Raw genomic sequence first — 20986 nt, forward strand, 5'->3', positions numbered from 1 at the left:
AACAGAGTCTGGAGATGCCATGGAGAGCGATCTGCTACCTGCAACATCCTTCAGCGTGACCGTTTCGGCAGTGTGCCAGTAATGTTGTGGGGTGGCATTTATTTGAAGGGCTGCACAGCCCTCCATGTGCTCGCCAGAGGTAGCCTGACTGCCATTAGGTACAGAGATGAGATCCTCAGATCCCTTGTGAGACCATATGCTGGTACGGTTGGCCCTGAGGCCCTAATGCAGGACAATGCTAGACCTTATGTGGCTGGAGTGTGTACAGTTCCTGCAAGATGAAGGCATTGAAACTATGGACTGGCCCGCTCATTCTCCAGACCTGAATCTGATTTAGCACATCTGGGATGCTCCATCCACCAACATCGTGTTGCACTACAAACTGTCCAGGAGATGGCCGATGCTTTAGTCCAGGTTTTACAGGAGATCCCCCAGGAGACCATCCACAACCTCATCAGGAGCATGCAAAGGCATTGTAGGGAGGTCATACAGGCATGTGGAGGCCACACACAATACTGAGCCTTATCAGGAGTATGCTGAGGCATTGTAGGAAGGTCATACAGGTATGTGGAGGCTACGCACAATACTGAGCCTCATTATGCTTCTTTTAAGGACATTTCATAAAAGTTGGAACAGCCTGTAGTGTGTTTTTCCACTTAAATTTGAGTTCCGTTAATGATTTTTGTGTGATTTTGTTGTCAGCATGGTTCAATCACTCAGGTAGCACACCATTCATTCAGATGTAGGATGTGTTATTTGAGTGTTTACTTTATTCTTTTGTGCAGGGTATATTTATTCAGGTCTGGTGTCTGTATTAATAATTTATCATCTGGTCTGGGGTCTTTAATATTTGAAAAGTATAGCACTGCAGCCTTCAGATAATAAAACATTGTGCCTCCCTTGTGCTTCTTGCTGCTCTTATGAGAAGTATTTTTAGGACTTACCCATTTGAAAACATTTTGTGATGGCCTCAGACCACCAAGTGGAAGATGCTTCAAAAAGATAACAATGGCCACGGAAGGGCATCCAGGTCTGTGAAGTTATGTTTGGGCAAGTTCCAGGTGTTTCAGGTGGATCAGTGGGAGGGACAACTAAAAGAAGAAGATATGAAAGTTGATGTACAGTTTACATTCTCTATGTCATGTATATTGTCTTACCTTCCTACCGAATATTGTTAACCAGGTCATACACAATGTTACTTTAAACCTGTTTATGACCACATTTTGATGTACCACTTCAGCTTATAGGTGTGCATCACATAACATGGTATATCCCATGGCTAAAGGGTGCAGTATATCATGCCTACTACTGAAGGTTTATGATTTGATGTTTTGGTCATATTGCAACATTTTTTATCTTTCCTGCAGGATCACAGGCTGGGATTGGTTGGTGGCTCATCATGTTTTTGAATGAGCTCTGCAAGATTCTATAAATAGGAGCTAATACCTAGCTTTATCTGAGCTTCTGGAAATAGGACCAAGTAAGTCTTTCTGTATTGTTCCTTAAGATTTTTTCAGGGATATACCTCTCTGCATCTAGATTGCTGCCTAAACAGCAGAGCCCACCTGGCTCCTACTGTTTGCCTTCTGACCCCTGAATCAAGTCTAAGGTACTCTGAAATTCCATCTGTACATTGAATCATTGCCACTGTCAAAAAAAACACTGCTCCATATCCCTGCAGTAAAGATCATCATCAGCCCGTTACTTGCTATCGTATTGACTGTGTCAACCATTAAAGAGGGTGTGAGTTATGTCAAGAGTTCCGTTGTACAGTGTGATCCCTAGCCTGCAGCTAAAATCACAGGCATCCCATTGACCGTCTGCCTGGGGATTCGTTACGAAAAACACATCAGGAGTTCTTGCATCTCCCTGCTGGTGCTGACAGCCATGGACAATGCATGTTCCTGTAAGCAAAGCCACTGTGACATATCCTGGCTATAAGCCGCACTACAAGCCGGCCACTCAGGTCCCAGGGATCTCTGCTGCCCCCCCTTTGCTTGTCGACTCTCCCTCTACTGTATCATTATTATTTCTGCAGGCAATAACCGTTGTCTAAGTGAAGCCTCCTTCTTGACTACACCCAGCAATATGCAAAAATGCAAAAAAGCGGCTACCTTACAAGTCAATAGCAGAAAAAGCAAAAAATAAAAAATTGTGTTTATAGAAAAAAATAGTGTAAGATGGGGGCCCAGCGGCCAGGAATATATTCCAATAAACAAAAAAGCTCAAGGTTGGATCCAGCACACGAATATGCTGCGATAAAAAAATGACATCTGAAATGAAAAACTACCTTAAAAAAAGATTGTCAAAAGACAGGACAGGAAACAAAAAATACAAGACAAAAGAGGATTGTGGAAGTAGGTTCCTCGCTTCCCTAGTCCTCTTGTGTCTTGCATTTTTTTGTCCGTGGAGATCTTTTTTTACGTTTTTTATTAAAAATTTAATTTTCTATCTGCTTCCTTAGCATATTTGAGTACTGGCTCCAACGTTGCGCTTTTTTGTTTTTTTTTGGCCTATCAAGTCGACAGCTGGGAATGGAGCTCAGGTTATCGGGGAAAATCTTGAGTTCATTAAAAATTACAATATGTAATGCTTGAAAAGGCTCTCTTGAGCCGAAACGTTGCTGTAGTTGCTCATTATGGACTAAAACAGAAGCACCTTTCTTCACAAATTTGGAGTGCTGCCCGTTTTTTGGATTTTTTTGTTACCAAAGGATCTGAGGCCCGATCTTAGGACGCCTGCACCCACCACAGCAAGTCAGATAGTGCCGCTGGATCTTTCTATAAGTACTCTTCATTTATGATATGAAATATCTGGAAGATGAGCCGCTTACCATGTGTTTGTTTGCAGATGGAGGAATAACTCTCATCACAGGACGACGTCTTCCACTGTCCATCTCTATCCACATACACACAGGAGGTGTCTTTGCTCGGCTCCTCGGGGGCCCATTTTGTGTAGTGTACCCTCCAGTTATCAACCCACCTATACGTATTTCTGGTCTGAGAAAATTTTTGTGATTAGCAGTGATTTTTTAAATAATGTAATAAGAGAATGTTTCCATAATGTGTGTTATTCAAAAACCATACAAAAAAAATATTCCCACCTCATTCCTACTGTACAGGCCGATCCAAAATGGCTCCTTGAGTTTTACCAAGTGAAGTTTTAGAAAAGATGTGGTGTACCCGTCTAAGATGCTGGCGAGCTGTGACTTCTCCTTCATACACTCCTGACGAGCCTCTTCCCACGTCCTCTTGGTTCTATCAAACTTGTACCTGGCGTCTTCATAAGTAATGTAGTTATTATAGTCTGGAGGAGCGGTGGGAATGACGGGTACATGAGGATCTTAAGAAAACACAAACAATTGGCTTGTAAGCAGAAGACTACAAACTATTACAATGACATTTGTAATTCAAAAATTTTTAAAAAAATCTGATATAGATGGAGGGAGGGTTTGACTTCTGTTTGACTCAATGGCCATCAAGTCTGTAGTATTCGATGGGACAGCCCTTTACCCTCATTGATAGAAGACATCTGTAATACATGACTACTAAGAGAACCCAGATAGGAGATACATCTCTGGTTGCACTTACCCTTGTATTTTTGGCAGATGTATCCTCTCTCCAAGCTACAATCCTCCTCAATCCAGGTGCCATCGCCCACTACATATCCATGTTGGATAGCCACACAGTCAGTATCCTTAAAAAGATTCAATTCAGAAATCTAAATACTTTAGATTAAAGTATTACATTTTTGGGATTAGCTCAATATATGGCATTTTGTCAAGTGAAGTCCACACTGAAAATTTTCCAGAAACTATTTTAGTTCATGTGGAACATTCTGCACATTATTTTATGATTTTCCCCTTTCCTGTTTATACCTCTACACAATTTGATTGATTTCTAACCTCTGACGCATTTGACTATTCATAAGGATTTTTGGAAGGATTTAATTTTGATTTCATAAATGTACTAATACCATATGAGGACCTCAAGTCCTCTAGTTCTTTCAGTAGAATCCTCTGATATATTATGTGATCATCCTGTGACATTTCCGCTCCCCCAAACCTTCTAAAATTAATTGATTCCACCCGATGGAACCGGTCTACAAATTCACAAGTGTCTATAGGGATTGGCCATCAGCTCTCACAACACCATCTGGTTAGCGATTTGTTGGTCTTATAACAAAGTCATCATGACACAACCCAAACTGAGATCAGAGAAGGGTCACAGACATCGGGCTCCAGGTACTACAGCTCCCATCCTCTCATCTCTGACAGGGTCGTGTCACAAGTTTAGTGCGTTCATATGTAAAGGTTTCCATGAAGCAAACACCTTCCTCCAGAGCTGCCTTTACTCACAGTCCTATTTAGTCCTAGGGCGCCGAGCCGCGGGAGCAGGAGAGGACATCATTGGAGCCAGGGGAGGTGAGCGGATCGGAGTTCCGGAGGGACGTTGAGGGGCACAGGTGCGCCCACGATCAGGAGCACCCGTGACACTACCGTATATACTTGTGTATAAGACGAGTTTTTCAGCACAAAAAATGTGCTGAAAAATCTCACCTCGGCTTCTAGACTAGTCAATAAAAAAAATAAACTTATATACTCCAGCTCTGGCAGCCTTGATGCTCAGTGCGGCTCCCCAATGTTGTCGCGGCTCCTCTTTTGTCTTCATTGCGGCTCCTCTTAACTCTTCGGTCTTCTTTAACAGCCAGCAGAGACGAGGCCATGTTATCTGCCGGCCGGCACATACGTCATCAGCATCCGCGTCATAGTATGCCCCTGCCAGCAGAGCACATGGCCGCGTCTCTGCTGGCTGTTACAGCAGACCGAAGAAAGAAGAGGAGCCGTGGGGAAGACAGAAACGGAGTGCATCGGGGAGTTGCGCTGAGCATCGGGGCCTCCGGAGGGCGAGTATATAAGTTTTTTTTTTTTAAAGTACTGGGCTGGCTGACTGTATACAACTGGGGGATGGCAGGCTGTATACTATAGTGAGCAGGCAGGCTGTATACTACAGGGGGTGGGCTGGCTGTATACTTAAGGAGGCAGGCTGGCTGTATACTACTGGGGGATGGCAGGCTGTATACTATAGTGAGCGGGCAGGCTGTATACTACAGGGGGTGGGCTGGCTGTATACTTAAGGAGGCAGGCTGGCTGTATACTACAGGTGGGCTGGCTGGCTGTATACTACAGGTGGGCTGGCTGGCTGTATACTACAGGTGGGCTGGCTGGCTGTATACTCCTGGGGGCTGGCAGGCTGTATATTTTAGTGAGCGGGCAGACTGTATACTACAGGGAGTGGGCTGGCTGTATACTTAAGGAGGCAGACTGGCTGTATACTACTGGGAGCTGGCTGGCTATATACCACTGGGGGCTTGCTGGCTATATACTGGGTGGTGGGGCTGTGATCGATGCATTTCCTGCTCTCGGCTTATACTTGAGTCCAAAGTTTTTCCCAGTTTTTGGTGTTAAAATTAGGGGCCTCGGCTTATACCCGGGTTGGCTTATACTCAAGTATATACGTAAAATTATATCTAATTTACCCCTAATTTTTACCACAGAAAACTGGGAAAACCTATTGACTCGAGTATAAGCCGAGGGTGTAGTATACAGGCAGCTAGCCCCCATGTAGTATACAGCCAGCCAGCCCCCATGTAGTATACAGCCAGCCAGCCCCCATGTAGTATACAGAATTCCCCCATGTAGTATACAGCCTGCCCCCTTGCAGTATACAGCCTGCCCCCTTGCAGTATACAGCCTGCCCCCTGTAGCATACAGCCTGCCACCGTGTAGCATACAGATCAAAAAAATAAACTTAATACTCACCCTCCGGTGGACCCGATGTTCGTCGAGGCTCCCGATCCCCATCGCGGCTCCCGATCCCCATCGCGGCTCCCGGCGGCTTCTTCACTATTCTATCTTCTCTAGCCGGCATAGTCGCATCCATGCGATCTGCCGGCCGTCGCACACTGTGATGCCACTGTGATGACGTCATCAGCGGCGACAGCGCTGCATCATAGTGTGCGACGTCCACCAGATCGCATGGATGCGACTCTGCCGGCTAGAGAAGATAGAAGACAGAAGAGGAGACACAGGGAGCCACCGGGAGCCGCGAAGAACATCGGGGACACCGGAGAGTGAGTATTAATTTTTTTATCATTTTTTTTTATCATACTTGTATAACCCGAGGTGAGGTGTCTCAGCACATTTTTTGTGCTGAAAAACTCGGCTTATACACGAGTATATACGGTATATATGTGTTCTTACTGTTGAATCATTAGTCAGTAATTGTTGTAATACTTTCATATTAATGTATTACTTTTTTATATTTATATACTGCTTACACTTTATCAGAAATTTTAGACCAAGGTAAATTTCTGTGCTTTTGCGGGTTGTATTTATTTTTTTATATATATATTTTTTTTTTAATAAACATATTTTTCCTTTTTCACATTCTTCTGTATTTATGTGCTCAGGCTGATTTTGTAAAGTTTACATGGTTCTATATATGTTTTATATAGTGTTTGATGTCTCGGACCTAATGAAGGGGATACGCCGAAACGCGTCGATCACTATCATTATGTCGGATTTTAACAAATAAAGAAAAGGATTTCTTCACCTAATTGTTAGTGCTGGACCTTCTCACCTAATGAAGGGGATAGTTTGTCCCAGAAAGTTTAGTCCAAATCGTATTCAGTAAAATGAAATTATTCAATAGAACCATATTGCAATTCCATTTATTCAACTAGAATGGCGCGTCTAAACCAACCACCTATTTTTTTCCTTAAAGCGAATTGTTAGATATGTCAGGACAATTAAACCCCAAAATAGTGTTATCTGATCCATGTACAGACAGTCCCCTACTTAAAGGAAACCTACCACTTGTAGTGGCAGGTTTCCGATGGCAATACCGTGCACCAGCTCAGGGTGAGCTGGTGCCGGAGCTTATTTTCGCTAGTGTTTTAAACCGCGGTATCGTGGTTTAAAACACTTTTTAAACTTTATAGCCGGCGCAGGGAGGTACGCGCTCGGCGCTTACCGTGCGCGCGGCTACATAGGAAGTGAAGGAGAGCCGCGCACATGGTAAGCGCCGAGCGCGTACCTGCCTGCGCCGGCTATAAAGTTTAAAAAGTGTTTTAAACCGCGATACCGCGGTGCTCGGTATTGCCATCGGAAACCTGCCACTTCAAGTGGTAGGTTTCCTTTAAGGACACCCGACTGTATTATAAGTTACTTACAGACCAGAGTCTACTTCGAGGCTGTGGCCAACCTTTGGCCCAGTTGGTATAATACACTCCGCTTTGATCCGTCCAAACGAATTTGTTATCCTTATTCTTGTCATGTAATCCGATCCATACATCGTCTGTAATGTTTTTTAAATTGGACATCAAAAAAGCTGAAATAAAACATATCATAGATGTATAACTATGCGGGTATATGGAGTTCAGAGACACACTCATATCTACTGCCTTCCAAATGTTTATCTGCACTCAAACTATGTAACCACTTGTATGAGGTAAGTGTCTCTGCCATTACAAACAAAAGAGCGCACCAGTGTCTGGCAGGGTACAAAAATAATTCATTTACACAGAAAGACTGTAACCCACCACCAAACACAAAGCTAAAAGTTAGCTTTAATTCCCATGAAAGATAAAATATTAATTAATTCTCTGACGATCGGTGAGGCTAAAAACTAATTAAAAACACAGGACACCCTCCATGTCTGATATAATGTGAAATAATAATATCAGAACGCTGTGGAATACGCATAGCTATCATGTGCTAGTAGAATGTAGACTGAGCCTCAGTTACTATATGTGACATGGATGAAAGTAATATTGACAGTAGTCCCAAAAGGAGTCACAAATCACAGGGCGCCAGCAGCATAGTGGGGGTCATTTACTAAGGGCCCAAATTGCGTTTTTATAGCGATTTACCGGAATTTTTCCATTTTGCGGCAATTTTCCCTGAATTCCGCCGGGTTTTTGGTGCACACGATCGGATTGTGGTGCGTCAGGGGGATTGGCCGTATGAAAACCCAACGAATTCGGAAAAAACGCCGCATTTTAAAAAAAAAAGTATCGCTGGACACGCGCTTACCTGCACCCGGCCTGGCTTGGTGTACTTCCGTGCATTCGGCACAGCAGCGACACCTGGTGGACATTGGGGAAACTACCTTAATGGATTGCCGGAAGACCCGAATCCTCCACACAGAATGCGCCGCTGGATCGCGAATGGACCGGGTAAGTAAATGTGTCCCAGTGTGTCTCAACAACAGTCTTTGTGGATAGATAACACAAACATATAATTATGGCTCTCTGGCTCAAGAATATCTCTACTACTAGCTTACAAGCTTCTGTCTTACTAGCTATCTAGCTAAGATCACAAACCAGAGGGTGCCTGCCAATCTAAGAAGATGAGCCCCCCAACATGTTTCACCAAAGACCCGGCTTTATCAGGGTAATGGGATCGTATGGTGTGGGACATGTTCCATAGAGAATATATGAAATCTCAAGTAGCACTCTGAATTGGCAAGCCCCCAGTGACGTATCCCCCATCCAATGCAAAGGTAAAACGCAACATATGACTAGTACCCACCATAAGTAGCTGAGCATAGTCTATGTAAGGCCGCCCCCACCTCTCTCCATAGAGACACAACACACGGCGCCATATTACAGGGTAACATAGGACATGTTCTATCTTTTCCCGGGTACGGAATGGTACGGCACCATGCCGCTCCATACTGCGCCGTGCTCCCATTGCCAGCCTATGTTGGAGGTATATACGGTGGTTGTCTGAATTTAGCCTAAGTGTCTCTGTCACTTACAGCAGAGGGGGAAGAAAGCTGGGCACTATTTTGGAAATACTAAAGCTTCAGCCAATGAGAAAGCAAGAACCATGATGCTCAAAATTTGCAGAGCAGTTAAGGTGGTCTCCACCCCCCCCCCTTTTTTTGTTAATATACAATAATTTCACATACTACAGAGGACACAAACATTAAAAGGACATCTACCACCAGGATGAAGGATTGTAAACCACGCACACTGACATACTGGTGTGTGCCCCCTCTGCCAGGACCTGCTCTGCTTTAAGATTACTATACTCTTGATTTTAAGAAAAACACATATGGAGCCAAAATCCCCTCAAGCTCATTTGCATAATTTTAGAGGCAGGGTTTTGTCAAAATCAGGACATAAGAAGGTAAAAGAAGAGTGGCTCCTGTCAGAGGGGGCACACACCAGTATGTCAGTGTGCGTGGTTTACAATCCTTCATCCTGGTGGTAGATTTCTTTTAAGAATACTGTAAAACATACAGAAAAAAGGGCATCCATTACTTACATTGTACCAAATCATCATTTATAGTGACCAGATTTCCTCCAAAGGACTGACATCGGGATCTGGCATCATCCCAGTGAAGTGATTCATCTTTTGGGTCATAGATTCTATAACACTAAATCATATTAAATGAATGATATGTTTTAAATGTATAAAAATTGTATTGAAAAAAATACATATTAATAAAGTCTTATGTCTAAATATCCCTTAGGTTCTGCCCCTGAGACCCGCTCATGCATTGAGGGCTGGTTTCCCCTGACTCTCTGCTTGTGCTGTTACTTCTATGGGAGTCCCATAAAAATTTTTGCTGAGCAGTTTTTAGCGCTCCCATAGATGTAGATAATGTAATACTAAAAAGTTATCAGGGAATTCATCAGGATAGGTGCAGGTTCTGGAAGTGAGTTCTGCTCATATTAGACATATATCATATCCTGTGGCTATGCCATAAATATCCATTATGGGAATCTAAAATATCTGCTGTCTGAGGCAACCTATAGAACAGCGCCCCTCCACCCCATCCAGAAGTAATATATATTGTTGTTTTTTTAGTTAGTGGGTTCTCCATGTAGTGTCTCACACCCATGCTGGCATCAGGTGTTAAGAGACAATGGGGGTCATTTACTAAGGGCCCGATTCGCGTTTTCCCGACATGTTACCCGAATATTTCCAATTTGCGGCGATTTCCCCTGAATTGCCCCGGGATTTTGGCGCACGCGATCGGATTGTGGCGCACGGCGGGGGGCGTGGCCGAACGAAAACCCGTCGGATTCGGAAAAACCGCGGCATTTAAAAAAAAAAATGTGTTGCGGAGCTTGCACTTACCTACACTCAGCCCGGCTCAGTGTATTCCAGTGCGTTCCGGGGAACTTCCGCGCAGCAGCGCCACCTGGTGGACGTCGGAGGAACTGCCTTAATAAATCCCGGCCGGACCCGAATCCACCGCAGAGAACGCGCCGCTGGATCGTGAATGGACCGGGTAAGTAAATCTGCCCCACTATTTTTTGGTGTCAGGTCCTACTTTTTAGTAAGTGACTGCATTCCTTGCTGCAGTTAGTGCTGCCTGAGGCAAGAGGGTCAACTTGTCTCATAGATGGTGCACCCCTGGAACATCAACAAGAGAAATATGAGATTAAAGCCAGCCAGAAAATTCCTATGGATAGGTCTACATGACTGTAGAGTAGTAAGGATCACAAGGCTATAGGTGTAGATGTAAAATAAGATGAATAATATTGTAATATCGTACTGGTGTTGGGAAATTACCTTTTGTCTAAATGAAAGCCAATCTGATCCACATCCACCTTCTGGTGCAGGAATAGTTGGAGCCAATGGTGTATTAATGGAACTATTTGTCCTTTCACAGATGAATCCATGAGGAACACCACAATTTATGTCGTTCCAATGTCCTATATAAATTAAAATTATTGAAAAAAACATTGCACACAAGGGCACCCGACTGTTATACCTTGGTCATGTCTCAGGTCTCTTTGCTGGTCTTCTGCAGAAGAGACCCATGGGGGGGGGGGGGTTATCAGGATTTCTACACCAAAAAAGTTACGTAGAAGCCTTGAAATAATCGCACATGCTAGCTTATTGGTAGCACTTGTGATTGTTAACCCTTTCCGCAATCTCTACGCAGTGGGTGTGTGTAGGGTAGTGAAGGGGGCGTGGCTGGTGGGGGATTGGGCACCGCCGTTACGGGAGCAGGGTGTTCCTATCTGGCGCTAGCACACTTGTTGTACCTGGCGGCTTTTCATACTTGAGAAGTCCCCGGCTGCACTTATTGCTAGGATATGACCTGGCTGTCATACGAGCACTGGCGTATGATAAATACCCCCCATCTGGTAGTGTCTTCAGGCACGGACCCAGCAGATATTGACCTACTTAATCAGTACCAGTATATTTTCAGCCAGCTGAACACCTTCTAAATCTTGTTAAGGAGTTAAAGATCCAGCATGTGCTTCCATGGGAGATTACCGTATATATTCGAGTATAAGCCGACCCGAGTATAAGCCGAGGCCCCTAGTTTTACCACAAAATACTGGGAAAACCTATTGACTCGAGTATAAGCCGAGGGTGGGAAATGCACTGGGCACAGCCTCCCCAGTATATAGCCAGCCAGCCCCTGCCCCAGTGTATATAGCCTGCCAGACCCTGCCCCAGTGTATATAGCCTGCCAGACCCTGCCCCAGTGTATATAGCCTGCCAGCCCCTGCCCCAGTGTATATAGCCTGCCAGCCCCTGCCCCAGTGTATATAGCCTGCCAGACCCTGCCCCAGTGTATATAGCCTGCCAGACCCTGCCCCAGTGTATATAGCCTGCCGGACCCTGCCCCAGTGTGTATAGCCTGCCAGACCCTGCCCCAGTGTATATAGCCTGCCAGACCCTGCCCCAGTGTATATAGCCTGCCAGACCCTGCCCCAGTGTATATAGCCTGCCAGACCCTGCCCCAGTGTATATAGCCTGCCGGACCCTGCCCCAGTGTGTATAGCCTGCCAGACCCTGCCCCAGTGTATATAGCCTGCCAGACCCTGCCCCAGTGTATATAGCCTGCCAGACCCTGCCCCAGTGTATATAGCCTGCCGGACCCTGCCCCAGTGTGTATAGCCTGCCAGACCCTGCCCCAGTGTATATAGCCTGCCAGACCCTGCCCCAGTGTATATAGCCTGCCAGACCCTGCCCCAGTGTATATAGCCTGCCAGACCCTGCCCCAGTGTATATAGCCTGCCGGACCCTGCCCCAGTGTGTATAGCCTGCCAGACCCTGCCCCAGTGTATATAGCCTGCCAGACCCTGCCCCAGTGTATATAGCCTGCCAGACCCTGCCCCAGTGTATATAGCCTGCCAGACCCTGCCCCAGTGTATATAGCCTGCCAGACCCTGCCCCAGTGTATATAGCCTGCCAGACCCTGCCCCAGTGTATATAGCCTGCCAGACCCTGCCCCAGTGTATATAGCCTGCCAGACCCTGCCCCAGTGTATATAGCCTGCCGCCGCTGCCGGACAGATCGCACAGAAGATATACAGGGGTCACCGGAAAGGTGAGTTTAGATATATTTATTTTTTTGACTCGAGTATAAGCCGAGTTTGGTTTTTTCAGCACATTTTTTGTGCTGAAAAACTAGGCTTATACTCGAGTATATAAGGTACATTGTACAATACGGTATTGAGTTGTTAGTGAACTTCATGGGTGTTCGGAAATCTTGCCAATGGGGCACATTTACTAAGGGTCCATTGGACGCATTTCCGTCGGGTTTTGCAAATTTTTCCGCTTTGCACAGGGGTTTTTGGCGCACGCGATCGGATTGTGGCGCATCGGCGCTGGCTTGCATGCGACACAAATCAGGGGGCGTGGACGTCGGACAACACAACTGATTCGGACAAACCATGGAATTTAAAAACCAAATTTTGTCGCAAGATCGGCACTCACATGCACCGGGAAGAAGAAGGTGAACTCCAGCGGACCTCAGCAGAGGAAGCGACACCTGCAGGAAATTGAATGCACGATCTTAGTGAATCGCGGCAGCTCCGAATCCTCGTCGGACATTCCAGATCGGCGGCGTCAACGGGATGGGTAAGTAAATGTGCCCCTATGGGGCTCATTTACTAAGGGTCCGAACGCCGCACTTTTGTCGGGTTTCCCGAATATTTGCAACTTGCGCCGAATTGGCCTGGGATTTTGGCGCAAGCAATCGGCGCCGGCTTTCATGCTACAGAAAGCGGGGGGCGTGGCCGCCGGACAACCCGACGGATGTGGAAAAAACTTGGAATTTAAAAAAGAAATTGTGTCACCAGATCAGCACTCACATGCACCAGGAAGAAGAAGGTGAACTCGGTGCAGCAGCGACACCTGCTGGATATCGGGTGCACGATCTTAATGAATCCCGGCAGATCGGCAGATCTGAATCAGCGTCGGACAACGCACCGCAGGATCGCGACTGGACCGGATAAGTAAATGTGCCCCTATGTCTTTTATATATGATATTATATTATAGGTTAGATCCCTACCATATGGTGCTGTCATCTCCACGCAAAACTCATCATTATTGGAAAAGTCAGGCTGATTTAATTTCCAGGCAACAAAATCAATTGGAGAACCATCCATCCACCTAATAATAAAGAAGAATAAAGGATAATACACAGAAGAATGATAATAGAATACTTAATGGGGTTTCATGGGATAAGTGTAATGTCCCACAGTTGGGTCATTACATTACTTTAGTCTGATATTCTCGCTGGAGTGGACCCAGAAGGACTGATCATCCTATGGGTTCTGTAATTCAGTCAACCAGCTGTCTATAGAACACAACTCAGCTTTCCCAGGTTACGATTCCATATCTAGGCTGCATTATATAGAATATCAACACCACCAAGATAGAAATTGGTACATTTCTGAGTAATATGTATATATTTTGTTTTGTTACCAAAGAGTTCAAGGAAATCAATCAAAATCCATCCTGATAAACCAGGGACATAACACATAGATCCAGGCACCGGGACTGTGGTAATCTTCTTATATGTGTTATCCACGGCCTCCTTTATTCTAAAATCAACTTTCCAAATTATGCTAATGAGCCTGAGAGTTTACCTAGTCTCTTTGTAATCTTGGTTTACAGACATTGGCTCACCCCCCCCCCCTTCCCCCACCCCTTCAGCACCAATAAGTGCCCCTGGTTTATTATGTTTGACTTTGATAGTAGATTTCCTTCAATAGAGATTGTTTGTATTAATGTATCTTCACCTGAGATAATGTAGGCAGTTAATTGGCTAGCTCCCTTGAACCTTCCAGAAGCTGAGACCAAATCTATAAAAATGGGCTTACCCTTTTGGGCCTAATGGTTGTGGATGAGGCCTACACATGGACTGTGTTACTGTAACCAAGCCAACCACTCCGCTCCTAGTATCCGACTGCCCCTATATACTGTCAGCCCTGGTGGGGATGTTGCATAAGTAAGAAGGGTCTGATTTCATTCCTCTAGAATTACTTCCCAGCGCCATTTACTTGTATAGAAGAAAGGCAATGATTCTGGGAAAATAGGACCATTTTTAAAAAATGAAAGGAGTGTATATAAAAACATACGTGTGTGTCCTAATGGAAGCATCTAAAGTCTCCATGATGCACTTGGTCTTATGTTAAAGTGCTACGTACAGTTACATCATGGAGTTTGTATGGACTACTCAGAGGTGTAGCTACCTGGGCGGTGGGGTGGGGGGGCAGGAGGAGTGGTGTGAGTACTACTACTCCTATCCTGTATAGCACAGTACTACTACTCCTATCCTGTATAGGACAGTACTACTACTCCTATCCTGTATAGCACAGTACTACTACTCCTATCCTGTATAGCACAGTACTACTACTCCTATCCTGTATAGCACAGTACTACTACTCCTATCCTGTATAGCACAGTACTACTACTCCTATCCTGTATAGCACAGTACTACTACTCCTATCCTGTATAGCACAGTACTACTACTCCTATCCTGTATAGCACAGTACTACTACTCCTATCCTGTATAGCACAGTACTACTACTCCTATCCTGTATAGCACAGTACTACTACTCCTATCCTGTATAGCACAGTACTACTACTCCTATCCTGTTTAGCACAGTACTACTACTCCTATCCTGTATAGCACAGTACTACTACTCCTATCCTGTATAGCACAGTACTACTACTCCTATCCTGTATAGCACAGTACTACTACTCCTATCCTGTATAGCACAGTACTACTCTTCCTATCCTGTATAGCACAGTACTACTACTCCTATCCTGTATAGCACAGTACTAGTACTCCTATCCTGTATAGCACAGTACTACTACTCCTATCCTGTATAGCACAGTACTACTACTCCTATCCTGTATAGCACAGTACTACTACTCCTATCCTGTATAGCACAGTACTACTACTCCTATCCTGTATAGCACAGTACTACTACTCCTATCCTGTATAGCACAGTACTACTACTCCTATCCTGTATAGCACAGTACTACTACTCCTATCCTGTATAGCACAGTACTACTACTCCTATCCTGTTTAGCACAGTACTACTACTCCTATCCTGTATAGCACAGTACTACTACTCCTATCCTGTATAGCACAGTACTACTACTCCTATCCTGTATAGCACAGTACTACTACTCCTATCCTGTATAGCACAGTACTACTCTTCCTATCCTGTATAGTACAGTACTACTACTCCTATTCTGTATAGCACAGTACTACTCTTCCTATCCTGTATGTGCCTCATTAGACTCACATTTAGCTAAGTATAAACGCCCCATAAGGACCTGTGGGTGGTTTAGTATCCCAAATCCTCCTGACTGGTTCTCTTTAACAAATCCAAGATCCCACTGGTAGAGCGGCACTGGTCATACGGAAGAGACCGGAAATGGCTACGAGTACAGAGATGTCTCCTATAAGTCACTACGTTGTTATATGGTGTGATTATTAATAAGGAGGCCTGAGGAGAACCAGAATCTACCACTATATGGTCACTGTATAGCAGAATAATGGTACACCTGGGTTGGGGGCCTAGTTGGGTGGGCTTGCCCCCCCCCTATGCTTATCCCCTAGCTCCGCCTTCTGCAACAGGCACTGAAACATTTCTGGGGCTTTAAATCCTAAAAAGTCAGCATTCCCCCCCCCCCCCTCCTCACTTACCATCATAGATTGGCGGGGGTTATGTGTCTCAATAAAAGCCCCCTGGTCTGGCCCAGTTAACCCTCTATTAGGTCCTTCCAGAGACCATTATACTAACTGCAAGCTCTATTCATGGTGACCGCCCAGGACATCCAGGCACAGGCATTGCCCCACCAGTTGGCCAACAATTTAGTCTTCACATTTCCCAATGTGCACCAAGTAAAAACAGCTTTATACTGGATATCATCCATAAGTATACAATAACTAAATGCAACGTTAGAGGCGGTTTCATCCGTTTTGCACCTACTTGAATTCTCTATCCAGTCCCAAACGTAGACCAATATAATAACTGCTTTGAGCTCTTTTGTACAAAATCTAAAAAAGAGAAGATGAAGGGGAGTTAGGCTACACATAAGGGAGTGTCACTACCAATCGGGATGATATTGTAGGTTATTAGCCAGACATTAGTGTCTCCTGACTCAATGGGGGAGATTTATCATCAAGTTTCTGAGGTAAAACTGTTCTAGTTGTCCATGGAAACCAATCAGAGATCAGCTTTCATTTTATAAACAGCTGTGGGAAAATGAAAGCTGAGCTCTGATTGGTTGCCATGGGCAACGAGAACAGTTCTGCTCTAAGAGACGTATGATAAATCTCCCCCGTTAACCTATCTGTCTGTAAGAAGAAGGCCCTGAGTGACTAAGCCCTGAGGAGTTAATTTCTTCTGAAGGACTTCCGAAGTGCTAATATTTTTGGGCATATCCACACTTAAAACTGTATACTAACAAAGAGAAGGGTATCTTTTGGTGTACAATATTTCTCCCCAAAGCCCCTGAACAGTTCATGTGCCCGGCCACAGTCCCTACGTCAGTGTTTCAGGGCATTACTATAGATATAATGGACTGGTTAGAAAAGCTTTCTAAAGAGACGGTCAAGCTAAGAAGCAGTAAAGGCTCTTACAGCCAAAGAAAAGCCCAAAAGTCATTGGGGGTCATTTACTTACCCGGTCCTGTGGCGATCCAGCTGCGCGTTCTCTGACGAGGATTCGGGTCTTCTGGCGATTCACTAAGGTCGTGCGCCCGATGTCCACCAGGTGTTGCTGCTGTGCCAAGGTCCGCCAGAGTTCACCATCCTATTCGTGGTGCATGGAAGTGTGTGTCAAGCGACACTTTTTTTTTTTTTAAAAGGCACGATTTTTCCAAATCTGTCGGGTTTTCCGACGGCCACACACCCCATTTTTCGATCGTGTGCGCCAAAAACCTGGTGCAATTCGGCGCAAAATGGTAAAATTCAAAAAACCCGGTGGAAAAAACGCGATTCAGACCCTTAGTAAATGTGCCCCATTATCTCAGAAAATTAGAATATTATATAAGACCAATTGTAAAAAAAATGCTTTGAGCACAGAAGTGGTGGCCAAATGAAAAGTCTGTACGATAAATGCCCTTGTCACGGGCACCCCCGCGATCCATACCACGGATTGCGGGTGCACCCGTGCCTCTCTCCGCTGCTCCGGTCCCGCTCCCGTGCACTCGCCTCTCCTGGCTCCCGTCCGGACTAGGTCCCACGTGCGGCCCCGCTCCCTAGGGAGCGTGCGCGGCATTGACTCCAGATTTAAAGGGCCAGCGCGCAGGTGATCGGCTCTGGTCACTTCCTGTTCTGTATTTAACCCTATGACTCCCATCATTCCCTGCCGGATCTTTGTGCCTCATAGCCTTAGAGAAAGCTTCCAAGCGAGTATTCCTGCGTTCCTGTGTATTCCTGCGTTCCTGTGTATTCCTGCGTTGCTGTGTTCCATGTGCTTGTGTTCCCGTTCCCACCTGCCTGGACCTCCTGTTGCTGACTCCGGACTTGGACTTGACCTTGCATCTCTGCCGCCTCCCCTGACTCTGTGCCTGGACCTGACTACGAGATTGTCATCCGCTAAGGTACCTCGACCTCGGCAGCCACCGCGGGCTAGACGCACCTGGGGCGGACCTGGTGGTATCCTGCCGCAGCAAGTCCAACCCGCTTTGCGGCAGGCTCTGGTGAATACCAGGTGCCGCTAGACTCTGGCCCCAGGTGTTGGCTAGTACCACCTCCCGCGGTGGTCCAGAGGATCCACTGATCCTCACAGCCCTTAACCCCTCAACTTGGCTCTTTTTCATTTTTGTGTGCCCACTTTTGACATGGCTCCCCAAACCATCACTGATTGAGGTAACTTCACACTAGACCTCAAGCTGCTTGAATTGTGGCCTCTACTATTCCTCCAGACCATGGGACCTTGATTTCCAAATAAAAAGCAAAATCTACTTTCATCTGAAATTAACTCGGACCACTAAGCAGAAGCCCAGTTCTCTTTCTCCTTGGCTCAGGTAAGATGCTCCTGGCGTTGTCTATTGGTCAGGAGTGGCTCATGTCCTGGATACGTATGTGTGTGGTAGCTCTTGAAGCACTGACTCCAGCAGAAGTCCAGTCTTTGTGAATCTACCACAAATTTTTGAATGGCTTTTTCTTAGCCATCCTATCAAGGCTGAAGTTATCCAGCTTGCTTGTGCACCTTTTTATACCACAATTTTTCCTTCCACTCAAGCCTCTTTAGCAATGACCTTTTGTGGCATTTGCTCCTTGTGGGGTCAGTGATTACCTTCTGGACAACTGTCACTATGTCCCTATGATTGTGTCACCTACTGAACCAGACTAAGGGATCTTATAAAATGCTTAGGAAACCTTTGCAGGTACTTATGGGTTAAATATTCAAATTTTCTGAAATAATGACTTTTTTTTATTTTGCTGTAACCCATAATCATCAACATTAATATAAATTAACACTGGAAAAGGTTTACCCAATATAATACGAGTGCCACTTTTTGAATTGAATTATTTCATTTGAAAATTTGTAAAAAAATAACCTTTTTTCTTATATTCCATATTAGAGACCTCAAAGATGCTGATGGTACACAAGTATGGAAGCTTTGGCAGAGACTGTTGGTCCTCCAAGGGCCTCAAAAAACTTTCCCAACTATTATCAAGCAAGAAGAATTCACTGCTAGAAGTCAAACTTAAAGGGGTATTCCCATTTCAAGTAATTGCTATTGTTTAAATAATGAAAAGTTATACAAATTTCCAATATATTTTCTGTATAAATTCCCCACGGTTTTCTAGATCTCTGCTTGCTGTCATTCTATAGGAAGCTTCTATGTTTGCTTCCAGTGGACATAAATCTGACCATGGTCACACAGGTGCACGGCTCGCTATATCACACGGCTCTGATTACTCTCTATGAGATACTAACGAGCCGTGCACCTGTGTGACCATTTCTGTCCACTGGAAGCAAACATAGAAGCTTCCTATAGAATGACAGCAAGCAGAGATCTAGAAAACTTTTTATTATTCAAACAATTGCAAATACTTATTGTAATGGGAATACCCCTTTAAGGACCTCCTTAAGAGCCTCCGAAATAGTATTAAGTAAAGTTGCCAGGACTGCCTGGGACCAGAATAAGTTCAAAATGGGCGAGAGAAAGAAACTCTGAAGGGGTTTAAAGGACATCTACCACCAGATTACTAGTGGAAGTGCCCTAAATAGGCTGCTCGCTATGTCTAGAGGATGGGGAGACATGTTTTACATGTTGGGGGGGCATGGCCGTCGGAAAACCCGACGGATTCGGAAAAAACGCCGTATTTTTTTTTTTAAAAAGTGCCGCTCGACACGCACGAATAGCTTGGTGAACTCCAGTGAACTCTGACGGACTTCAGTGCAGCAGCGACACCTGGTGGACATTGGGCGCACTACCTTAGTGAATCGCCGGAAGACCTGAATCAGCGTCAGAGATCGCAAATGGACCGGGTAGTAAATGTGCCCCAATGTGTGCCCGCCGTACCTTAGCACGGTGGGCACACATCGGCGCTGGGGAAGGGTAGTGTGCCCACGTGTGCCCACCATAGAGATATATGGCGCACTGCGCTGTATTCTGGGGAAAGATAGGACATGTCCTATCTTTCTCCCAGCTACGGAACGGTACAGTGCCGCATGTGTGTGGCACCGTGCCGCTCCCGTACGGTGCTTTGAGCACATTACCGTCTATAGGGGACGTAAATACGGCATATATACGTTGGCTGTATATACGTCCCCCATACGGCCGTGTGAATACAGCCTAAGGTTGTATTGCTCCATTGGACCACACTGATAAAGAGTAGCATGCATGGATGTCATTGTGGTCTTCATAAGGAGATGGTAACGTAAGAAAGAAGTGACACAGGACCTGGTGGAGCCCCAGTCAGTCTATAATAAGAAGGAACTTGTGGGTGCATCATCTTTCACTAATCTCCCCATTTACATCCAGTTACACTCACATCCTGAATCGCTGCTCTAATGGAGAAACTTTTCTGATTCCATGGCAATTGTAACTCCCCCGACCCAAGCCTAAAATAAGAAGATGATCAGTGCTCAGAACTTACATATTGCCACAGAAATGTGATCTCTGATTCACTGTTAATGGTGACAAGATGGGAAAAATTGTGTTTGCAATATTCCAGGGCTTTCTCCATGGGCATTTCATCCTGGCTTATATAGTAGTGGCTGTCATTATAGATCAGCCAGCCGTCACTGGTAAATTCATAATCTGTAATGGAAAGGGGATACAAATACCGGATTGTAGAAAGGAAGGGAAAAGAAGAGACACAAGGACGGATCTAGAGCCACGGAACGTAGCTGGGGTCATACACAGACATGACATACAGTACTAGCAGATTAAAAATTCTAGAAGAGCTCTAGAAGCACAACACCTAGAAATCTCCTAATGGGGAGGGCACCTTGTATTATCAGAGGTGCAAGGGTGTATCTTGAGGGGGTGAAAAGGTTGTGATTGCACCCGGGCCCAAGAGGTCTAGGGGGCCCTTACGGTGCCACTTTCCCGTATAAGAAGACTATTACTATAAACCATACATTATAGTCGGGGGCCCGGCACAGACTTTGCACTGGGGCCCATCAGCTTCTAGTTACACACAGATAGCGGACAGACTTGATATGGCCGTACCGG

At 45.3% G+C, this 20986-nt stretch overlaps 1 protein-coding gene across 3 annotated transcripts in view; it reads right to left on the minus strand.

The window, feature by feature from the left end:
* LOC140133691 (macrophage mannose receptor 1-like) overlaps positions 1 to 20986 on the minus strand; it is a 77664-nt gene that overhangs the window by 13230 nt on the left and 43448 nt on the right. For 2 of the 3 annotated variants that reach the window (XM_072154212.1, XM_072154211.1), the window contains exons 17-26: positions 20406 to 20569; positions 16276 to 16343; positions 13335 to 13435; positions 10592 to 10734; positions 9335 to 9446; positions 7234 to 7391; positions 3591 to 3696; positions 3104 to 3342; positions 2834 to 2999; positions 945 to 1091 (exon numbers count right to left, since the gene is read on the minus strand). In XM_072154212.1, the coding sequence (XP_072010313.1) occupies positions 945 to 1091; positions 2834 to 2999; positions 3104 to 3342; positions 3591 to 3696; positions 7234 to 7391; positions 9335 to 9446; positions 10592 to 10734; positions 13335 to 13435; positions 16276 to 16343; positions 20406 to 20569 (1404 nt within the window). The remainder of the gene's footprint in view (positions 1 to 944; positions 1092 to 2833; positions 3000 to 3103; positions 3343 to 3590; positions 3697 to 7233; positions 7392 to 9334; positions 9447 to 10591; positions 10735 to 13334; positions 13436 to 16275; positions 16344 to 20405; positions 20570 to 20986) is intronic. The other variant, XM_072154214.1, reaches the window with a different exon arrangement.

The sequence above is a fragment of the Engystomops pustulosus genome, chromosome 5 (assembly GCF_040894005.1).
Source record: "Engystomops pustulosus chromosome 5, aEngPut4.maternal, whole genome shotgun sequence".
NCBI lineage: Eukaryota > Metazoa > Chordata > Amphibia > Anura > Leptodactylidae > Engystomops > Engystomops pustulosus.